General features: G+C 35.0%; 1 protein-coding gene across 1 annotated transcript in view; it reads right to left on the bottom strand.

The window, feature by feature from the left end:
* The window catches only part of LOC106467031, a 62,844-nt gene that overhangs the window by 20,662 nt on the left and 30,918 nt on the right, over positions 1-11,264 (bottom strand). The window contains exon 5 of the mRNA XM_013927340.2: positions 5,323-5,541. Coding sequence (XP_013782794.2) covers positions 5,323-5,541 — 219 coding nt within the window. The remainder of the gene's footprint in view (positions 1-5,322; positions 5,542-11,264) is intronic.

Raw genomic sequence — 11,264 nt, 5'->3', positions numbered from 1 at the left:
GTTTGAAATTATGAACATTGCTCAACATCATGAAAATTAAACCTTATTTTCAATAAGCAATCCTGAAAAATATTTGGGGGTGCTTAACTTTTTTCCAGATGTATACATAAATGGTCTAATTCTTGCGTTCACTACTAGTGAAGTAAGAACTTAAAATAATAATAATATTAACCATGTTACCGCTTCCTCTTCGCAATTACACAACCTTTTCATGCACCACCCAAAGAAAGACGAAACCCGCTACAATAAACCAAAACTAATTGTGTTATTTTATTTTACAAGTAGGGCTTGCTAAACACAAAATCTATACCTGTCTAAGCCTACCACTTGACTAAATCAACACTACAACTACCAGAGTTCAAAAAGCGTCCGTCGATACGACGCTTTGTTTGCGTTGTCATAGGCCTACACGCTTTTAAGAGGTAAATAAATATTCATAAAGACTTTTTACTGTTTTTGAAAAGAAAAGAATGGAAAATTAAATAAAAACAATAATCTTTGTAATTTAAGAAATTATGTGAAATTAATTGCAATATTGATTACATTTTCGTTCACATTATTTTACGTGCCTTATTATATTATAGCCTACAGTCATGGGCCTACATGAGATTTAGTGAATAATGTCAAAAAAGTTTACAAGCCGACGAGATACGGACCCCTATCGGTAGTTCTTGGATTAAATCATCTTAATGTTTTTATATCCAATCTGTGCTCAGCATGTAGTATCGGTTGAAAATCACCACACTAAATGATGGCAGTATTTTCCATTAGTGGAATCCAATATTACATCGTGATTGGTTACATTATTAGACGATACACAACCACGTTGACAGAAACGTTACATTTAACTTAGAACAGATGGCGCATGCATGCAGCATCACCCCCCTTCCCCTCTACAGGCTTCCCAATTTGTGAATGAAGTAAACCCTAAATCAGACCTACAACTTTTTAAACCATCATACTCCTCAAGTTCCAATTGTAGCTAGAAAAAGTACTTAAATCTTTCTTTCTATACAAAGTATTAACATCCATTATCTACCATTTATCGTAAAGACAAAAGTGCCTGTCAAGAGAGCAGTTCTGACACTTCAATTACCTCATCAGAAATTACTATTCTCAACCGTCGATATGAATGTTGCACTGACATAAGACGGCGACTCTCTTCTTGTCTATTTATCTGTTATTCATATGTATGTATATATGTATGTATGTGGATTTAAGGATACGAAAAACATTCACGTGTAAAAAATAACGCGGAAGCCTCGCAGTCACCTTGTGCTTTTTTTTTGTTTTTTAATCTATCTTAACGGACCGCTTCAATAAAGCACAATAATATTTCGAAAGGGTCACTAACTTGTTAAATAAATAAGCCTATTGAGTAGTTTAAAGAGGACCGACAAAAGACGACTTAAATAGTTTAGAATACTTACGAAACCATTGGTAAAAAAGTAGCCAATAAAGTTGGCGGTGGGTAGGGTTGACTAACTTCCTTCCCTCTAGTCTATCACTGCTAAATAGGGGCGGCTAGCGCAGATATCTCTTCTGTAGCTTTGCGCGAAATTCAAAACAAACTTACGAAACCTTACCAGATTCTCCACAACGATTACAAAACCGGAACGTCCTCCCTTCACTTGAAGTATGGTTACTTATGTCAGGTTTACTTTTGTTCCTATGCAATTAGGACCCACAAGAACTAAAAATCCTGATGTTAGCTTCAAGCGTTTCCGCCACATGAATGTCACGACTTCAACTAACGGGGAGGTTAAGTTTTAAAACTTCATACATCCTGTTAAAAAAAATACCCTTCAAAATTCGACCCCTGAAAGGCCACACCGACTTATGCTACAGCGTTTCTGTTAACCATAATAAATACAAATGCGCTTGCACTGCGTCACAACATGAACGCTTACTGTGTAACAATACAAAATATTAAAAACAGCAAATAAATAAAACTCGGATGGTGGGTAGTATTTGTTTGTTTCTTTGTTGAACTTTCGCGCAAGCCTACTGGAGCGGTAGGTAGTAACAAATACTGTGCAATTATGTTTATTTGGTATCCTAGAGACGTTTGACGATTCAACAATACACACTATAAATTCCCAAACTGAAGAAGCATTCAAAATCATTTAATTTGGTATCCTAGAGACGTTTGACGATTCAACAATACACACTATAAATTCCCAAACTGAAGAAGCATTCAAAATCATTTAATTTGGTATCCTAGAGACGTGTGGCGGTTCAACAATACATACTCTAAATTCCCAAACTGAAGAAGCATTCAAAATCATTTAATTTGGTATCCTAGAGACGTGTGGCGGTTCAACAATACACACTATAAATTCCCAAACTGAAGAAGCATTCAAAATCATTTAATTTGGTATCCTAGAGACGTGTGGCGGTTCAACAATACATTCACACATAAACAAGACAAAGCACTATGGTTCTTAAAGACAAGGCCAAGCTTATGTCTCCCTACCCTATAAAAGTATCACTGATAAAACAGTTTACTGATTCCTATGTGTGACAGTGGCTTGCATCACCCATGAACTAACTACAAAACCACTAAACAGTAGTTTCCCTGTGGATAAACGTAAACATAATGTAGAGACAGTAAACCTACACCTGTGAAGCCTTGCCACGTAAACCATACATGTATGTATTGTAATGCTGTTTGATTTAATAACTCAGGGTAATTTGGTTGTTAAGTAGAACCAATCATTTTACACACTTCATGGGTTATACAATATATTAAAGATTAAATAAACACTTCTGAAGAAGTAGTTAACTAATGTACACATAGGAATGGAAGTTAGGACATACAACTGTTTATTTGACCCTGTACAATGACGGGGGGGGGGGGGTTCAACCTAATTAGTGAACTATGTTTTCATTGATCTATTTGTTTTATTAAAACACAAGTTCAGACTAAGAATGGTGAAAAGCAATTTAAACAGTGGAAGAACATCAAGTGATCTAGAGGTTAAAACCCACTTAGATCCTATATAAGGACTGAATACTGTTGCCCAGTTGTAGTTCTAAATGCCCTTTTTTTGCTTGTTTCTCCGAAAGGGGGCCAAAGGCCGCCTGAAGGTGTCACCTGTCTTAACCATTCGCACTAGTCAGTCATCCAGACACCTAAATTATGTCACACAAGGGACGCTTAACCTTGCAATTTGTACTGTCATGACGTCAACAAAACGTGCGCATGCTATGAATCACGAGAATAATTACACACTCTGAAGACTACAACACAGCATGACATATGAAATTCAAAAGCAAGAAATTTAAATATTTGTTACTTTTAATTTGGGTTATATTTACTCTTGAAAAAGAACACTATCGGGGATTCTGCTCAAGTACATCTGATATGTACTATATGATTTGTAAATAGAGGGACGCTTGTTCTTACTTCCCTGAGTTTATACTACTGTTGAAAGTAATAATTTCTTACAAAAACACAACGAATAAGAAGCAAAAAAAAAAGCGACTTGATTGGAAAAACTTCGTTGCATTCTATATAAAACCAGGTCAAAAAACAACTGGTATGGAACTCCATAAACTAGGTAATGAGTAGGTCATCGAATCTTCAAACAATACAATGACTCTGTAAATGTTGACAATGTTATGAATTCCTTACAGATGCAGTAAAATTATGATGTAACAATAAACAATTCTAAGAATATCGTGATTCCTTTTAGCGTTCCAAAAATATTAGGACATTGTTCCTGTAAATGTTTTGTGGTAAAAAAACTCGTGCAATATTAAGACGTTAATCACAGTGCAACAATAAATATTGATTTACCGCGTTGTTTTTATCGATTTAGAATGCTGTCCTTTATAGAATTTTCAGAAATTGAGATTTCCTGATAGATTATAGATGGTAATTCTTCAACTTAAATATCAATTCCATTTGTTCGAGCCTAGTAAGGCTGTCGGCTACTTTAAAACCTATCACCAAATGGACCAACTCAAAAGAGAAACGGACTGAATGAAATGGATTTACATATAACTCATAAAAGTTTTCCTGATTAACAAAAAAATGGAAATTTTTTACCTTTTAGAAAAATTTTCAAAAAGCCCAAAGTTTTTAGAGAAGTTTAATAATCTTTTTTAACTATTGAGAAAACTCCAAAGATATCTCATGCATACTGTGTAAGTTTCAAAAAGATCAGTATGCTACTTCAAGATTCATTAGTTAAATATCAGTATGTTTCTTCAAGATTCATTAGTGAAAGATCAGTATGTTTCTTCAAGATTCATTAGTTAAAGATCAGTATGTTTCTTCAAGATTCATTAGTTAAATATCAGTATGCTACTTCAAGATTCATTAGTTAAAGATCAGTATGCTACTTCAAGATTCATTAGTTAAAGATCAGTATGTTTCTTCAAGATTCATTAGTTAAAGATCAGTATGCTTCTTCAAGATTCATTAGTGAAAGATCAGTATGCTTCTTCAAGATTCATTAGTTAAAGATCAGTATGCTTCTTCAAGATTCATTAGTGAAAGATCAGTATGTTTCTTCAAGATTCATTAGTTAAAGATCAGTATGTTTCTTCAAGATTCATTAGTTAAATATCAGTATGCTACTTCAAGATTCATTAGTTAAAGATCAGTATGTTTCTTCAAGATTCATTAGTTAAAGATCAGTATGTTTCTTCAAGATTCATTAGTTAAATATCAGTATGTTTCTTCAAGATTCATTAGTTAAAGATCAGTATGCTACTTCAAGATTCATTAGTTAAAGATCAGTGTGTTTCTTCAAGATTCATTTGTTAAAGATCAGTGTGTTTCTTCAAGATTCATTAGTTAAAGATCAGTATGTTTCTTCAAGATTCATTAGTTAAAGATCAGTATGTTTCTTCAAGATTCATAAGTTAAAGATCAGTATGTTTCTTCAAGATTCATTAGTTAAAGATCAGCACATTTCTTCAAGATCCATTAGTAACTATAATATTTGTTGCTGACGTAATAGGTAAGCTGTGGTTTTCACTTTAGAAAACTGTTCACGTTTTATTCGTATATCTCAATGGGAAACCGAGTCACCAAAGCAGTTGCATGATAAACTTTTATCCCTGTTTTTATTTAAGCAGTTCAAACAGACCTAAAAAACTATACAACTGTTAATGTAACTTCTATGTTTGAACAAATATTTCCCACTAACGTGACCGCTGATTTAGCCATTAACGTTCGTTTTTCAACTGTACACATCTGTAACTACAGACGTTTCTACCCAATTTACCTCCTTCAGGATCTCCAGTAACATATGTTTTCCACGACTTTCAATTTTGGACTAAAATGATTATAATTATAGAAAAACTTACAGATTTATACTTGTTAATCAGTTCCTCTAAGACACATTGCCACTCCAAAGACCGTAGCCACAAGGCGTGCCACCGACGTTCTAGCGTTGCGGCCACTCTCCGCACTCGTTGACCATCCCAGACTAACACTCCCTCTGTCGATCCTGCACCCAGCCTTTCACAGAGTTTCTGCATCGAAGAAACATACTTTCCTCGGGATTCAATCTCTTTCTGCACAACCTGAAAGGTATACATCATTAATTTTAAAACACGGCCCACAATACATTGATAAGGGGAGGGGAGCTGCTCCAAACATTAAAAATTACTTGCTTAGCACAAATAACAATAAAATTAACTAAATAAATGATCTGGGTAGCTTATATTATATGACGAAGTTAGTATACGATATACAAACTTTACAGTTTGTTTTTAAACACACACAATAATAGCTGGTTCTAATTTGAGGTTGGGGTAATTTTTGTAAGTCCAGAAGATTTACACTCAGGTGGCTGGTCCAGACGGTAACCATATAGGACGAGCACGTTCGGCGAGGAGGATTGGAACTCGCTACCCTCAGATTGCGAGTCGAGCGCCCCCTAATCACCGGGTCTTCTAATTTGAGATAACCGTCAAAGAATCATAACAGATCCAAAAACAAATCTATTCAACAATGGATCTCAGTAATACTCGCACAAAACCTTACTGGACTTAAAATATCAAGCATCCTGCTTAAAAACTAAACAATGCCAGAAATAAGAGGTCTTTGACTTAAGAGTTGCTTGTTATAACTATCAGGTAATGTGGCATGTACTTTCCTTGGCGGTTATGCTTACAACAACTTGCAAAATTAAAGAATATGTAATTTTGTGTTGATAGAGTTAACAATTCATAGAACATAAAAATATTCAATAAAAACGATTTGTTAATGGTTAACAGCAAACACTCCAGAAATATCTAATAAGAAATGCTTAATAATTTGATGCCAGTAAAAATTTAAAACTTACCAGGTAAAGAAAATGAAAATAAATATTTTCATAAAAAAATAGATTTCTCTAGTCTGTCTTACTGTTAACCAGTATCTGTTGTTTATGAGTAGATTTCTCTAGTCTGTCTTACTGTTAACCAGGATCTTCTGTTTATGAATAGATTTCTCTAGTCTGTTTTACTGTTAACCAGTATCTGTTGTTTATGAGTAGATTTCTCTAGTCTGTCTTACTATTAACCAGTATCTGTTGTTTATGAATAGATTTCTCTAGTCTGTCTTACTATTAACCAGGATCTTCTGTTTATTAATAGATTTCTCTAGTCCGTCTTACTGTTAATCAGTATCTGCTGTTTATGAATATGTTTCTCTAGTCTATCTTACTGTTAACCAGGATCTGCTGTTTATGAATAGGATTCTCTAGTCTGTCTTACTGTTAACCAGGGTCTGCTGTTTATGAATAGATTTCTCTAGTCTGTCTTACTGTTAACCAGGGTCTGCTGTTTATGAATAGATTTCTCTAGTCTGTCTTACTGTTAACCAGGGTCTGTTGTTTATGAATAGATTTCTCTAGTCTATCTTACTGTTAACCAGGGTCTGCTGTTTATGAATAGGTTTCTCTAGTCCGTCTTACTATTAACCAGTATCTGCTGTTTATGAATAGATTTCTCTAGCCTGTTCATGATGTCAGAAAAATTTTTTGATAGAAAATGATAAAAACAATATACCCTGAGCACTTTCGAAAGATGGACTTTTCTTCTTTGTGGGAAAACTATTTGCCCCTGAAAAAGAAAGGTCCACCTTTTGAAAGCACTCAGGTTATGGGGTTTTATCATTTTTTCTCTAGTCTGTCTTACTGTTAGTGAGGATATGCTGTATAGGAATACTTCTGTAGTCTGTCTTAGTGTTAGCCAGGATCCACTGTTTATAAATAGATTTCTCTAGTCGGTCTTACTGTTAGTGAGGATATGCTGTATAGGAATACTTCTGTAGTCTGTCTTAGCGTTAGCCAGGATCCACTGTTTATAAATAGATTTCTCTAGTCTGTCTTACCATTAAACCAGATGTACTCTGGATGAAAGGATGTCTCCAGCCTAAGTTATGGTTATCATGGAGTTAGTATGTACAAAGAGATATCTCCAGTTTGTTTCAGTAGTAACCAGGACACACTTTCTATAGAAATACATTTCCATTTATTTTGGTGTTATACTGTTGACACAGTGTACATGAAAACTTGTCTCCAGTCTATTTCAGGGTTATACTGGGGACATGCTGTACATGAAACTTGTCTCCAGTCTATTTCAGGGTTATACTGGGGACATGCTGTACATGAAACTTGTCTCCAGTCTATTTCAGGGTTATACTGGGGACATGCTGTATATGAAACTTGTCTCCAGTCTATTTCAGTATTATATTGGAGACACTGTATATGACAACTTGTCTCCAGCCTTTTTCAGTATTATATTGGAGACACTGTATATGACAACTTGTCTCCAGTCCAATTCAATGTTAAACTGGGGACACAGTATATATAAAATATTTAGCATGTTGTTAAGCTAAGCCATGGATATATTTACATGGAAAACACATCCAGTCTATTTGAATGTTAAGACACTATACATGGAAAGACAACATTGTTAAACCATTCATATGAAAATGTCTTCAGTCTGTTAAGCTGTGTAGCCAACCTCTACTAAAGACTCAAGTTACTTCAAATACCCACAAACACGGGTAAATCACGTGACTTTATGCACACGAGAAAATACAGGGAGTAATATATCATTCAGCTATAGTTTAATAAATACAACCTGTATTACTAAGGAAAAAAAGAATATGTGAACTGTCTCACAAAGGAATGGAATGTTTCTAAAGCTCTCTTACAGCAGACAACAAAGCAGTTTTATAACACCAATAACAAAACATCTCCACGCCAACAATCGTAGCCCTAAATAAAACATGTTAAATATAAAGCTGTAATTCAGTGAAATAAATTTTTATTTTAGATTATAATAACAATCAGAACAATAACCACTGCAACAAACACAAAGAAACCTCTAGTAGATTATTTAAAAAGTTTTTAATTTTCAGCCGCGGCATAGCGGCTCATTGAACGGATCCGTTTTTTTTTTGTAAGTACAAATTTTTAGCTCATAGCTTCGTCATCTCTTGACCGATTTGAGATCTAATTACAGTTTTGGACTCAGGTGGTCAAACCCTTTCGATTGATTGTATTTTATCACTCCCAAGGTCTCATATATTACTTCAATTTGAGGGTAGGCTGGTTGAGATCCTGATGAGTAATAAAATCGAATCGTGTATTATACGCGTGCTCCGCGCTTGGTATTGTTGGCGCACAAAAAATTTAGCTGATAAAAATGCAAAAAAAAAAAAGGTCTCGTAAATTATTTTACTTTAAGAATTTCAAGTGCCACGGCTATTGAGGATTCCCTCTTGTTATATCCTACATAATTGATTTGCGTCACTAGAATACACATTATGTCAAACATAAATTGAGCACTCAGTATTTTAGCAGTACGATTATTTTTCTCGTTACGAAGTGTGCTAATAATCGAGTTTCTTTCATTTCATAGTTGATCAAACACAACGAGCAGGCCAAACACGAATGTTTCTGTTACATATTGAAAGAAGAGTGGACTAATTTCGTGGAATGACTAGATACATATTTATCTAGTTTATGTTTATTTCTGGGGTCAATTAGTTATAAGCAGGTGTAATGAAGCCTGTAACGGTAAGCAGTAAGTTCTTACGTCACACATGATAAACTGTTTAGGTTCTCACTTCTACGAACATTAATACAAGTCAATAACATTTATACTGGAACTCATCCAAGTCGAGAAGCCCGGGCTCTCTCTCGCACTAAACGTGGCCTTTTGTTTTGAGTACCCGAACTGTGAACTCGAGAATTCAGGGTTCGCGTCCCATAGATGCAAAAACTCGTTCCGCAGTCTGGGGTCACTGCTTCTATACGTTCAAAAACTCGTTCCTCAGTCTGGGGTCGTGGATGTGTTATTAGAGTGATGGACCACCGTCAAATGTTCGGCTACTCTTATCTCACCGTATGCTGGGATTGGTTGCTTCTATACGTTCAAAAGTAAGAGCTGATATGGAGATTTCTTTAGCTTTGCATGATAATTCTATAAACAACGCTCCATTGCTTTCACTATAAAAATAGAAGACCTTTAACATTTCAACGTAACCTTCTACATAAAGGTTAGAGCTTCAGGTGAATTTTAAACTGAACTCGTCTTCGGTAACGTAAGATGAACAATTCGACGAATCAGAGAAAGACTCGTCAACACAGTTTAACGAATTCTGTTGTTTTTACGTTGCTTCTTCTCAAGCATAAAGCGCAAAAATCGTCAAGGACATTCATCCCCAGTCGTAAAACTGAACATCAAAAACTTTCTAAAGGTTGAATTTTTGGACAAACAATTACCAACAAGTTCATATGAAGTTAACAGGAACTATACTTGATTAAACCGTACTTCTAATATTTGCAATCAGATTAGCTGTAGTTTTGGTGCGTCTTAATACAAAGCCGAATTTCCAGTTTTTCCAACCACACATTTCTGACTAATTTCACGATTTAAACAGGTCACCCAACTCCCAGTTAAGTTACACATGGCTACACAGAATGCAAACGTGACGTCAACATCCTCTTGTACGTGGTGATGGAGGCTAAATCCGAATTTGTTTTTATTGAATTGTGATAACTTTACAAACGAAGATTTCAAATGTCCCTAATCATCTCATACCTTCACTTCTGAAACAAAAATTACAGAGACAAGTAACTATTTTTTTTTTTTTACACTGTGTATAAAGTGACGGAGGAACATTGTTGTTTACCTTTAACTCGGTCATTCTACTGAAAATATGAGAAGATCATTGAAAATTAGAACATCTCCAGATATCCACAGACTACATGCTGAAAAATAAACGGATCGGTGATTACAACAGATCATAGTATGACCTTATGACCTTCGTTTTCATGTTCCTTAACCACCACCCCGTAGTTAGGTACTTTATTCTGTCTCCTAACAATCTCCATAGTCGGGTACTATATTATGTCGTCTAATAACCTGCTAAAGTTAGATTCCCTAATATCCCCCACAAAGTTAGGCACTTCGTGTCCCCTAATACCCTCTCCCAAATACAAGTATTTTACTTTGCTCCCTAATAACCCCTTATAGTTACGTAATTTATTGGCTATTGTTTAAAGTACCTTAAGTACACAAACTACACACTAGTGTTCCTGACGTCACGAACATAACAGTTGTGTGACGTCAGAGGTAGACACCTTTACACGTGGCAGTTTAGGGTTTATTACAAATAACAGATGTCTTGAATCAGGATCTATACTTGACTCTTGAAAGCTAGTATCCTGATTGGCAACTGACAGAAAATTAGTCAAATCACTGAGCGTACCGTGTACGTATACAAGGAGAAAAGAAATCACAATACAGTTGATGATGTAGTGCAGGTACATTAGAACAACCGAATAAAAACGTCCGTTCCTTATTCATGGGGCCAGGATTGTGAACGCTGTAAAATAGAGTTATTTAGATACAAAGTGCTGCTGGAAGAATAAGGAATTGTCGAGTGTGTGTTGTGTACACGTGAAGTCGCTGTGGTTGATCCAATTTCGGAGCTATTTACACAATAAACTACAATTTTGGTTTTCGAATGATAAATAATATATATATATATATATATATATATACACACACATGAGAGAATAACAGACGCAACTGGGTTTATAATTTACTTACAGACGCGTAAACATTATACTGAAGTAGTGTTACAACCCAAATATGAGTATGATCGGGTTTGTTTGATGTACGTATTGTTTAGAACACAATACCAGATTTGTATACACTAAGACTTTGCTAGAAATACATGACCTTATAACACCAATATGTAGCTTTTATTCAATTAGGCATTCAACGTTTCGCTTTACGGC

The sequence above is a fragment of the Limulus polyphemus genome, unplaced genomic scaffold (genome assembly GCF_000517525.1).
Source record: "Limulus polyphemus unplaced genomic scaffold, Limulus_polyphemus-2.1.2 Scaffold2465, whole genome shotgun sequence".
NCBI lineage: Eukaryota > Metazoa > Arthropoda > Merostomata > Xiphosura > Limulidae > Limulus > Limulus polyphemus.
This window is presented reverse-complemented; position numbering and strand designations above follow the sequence as displayed.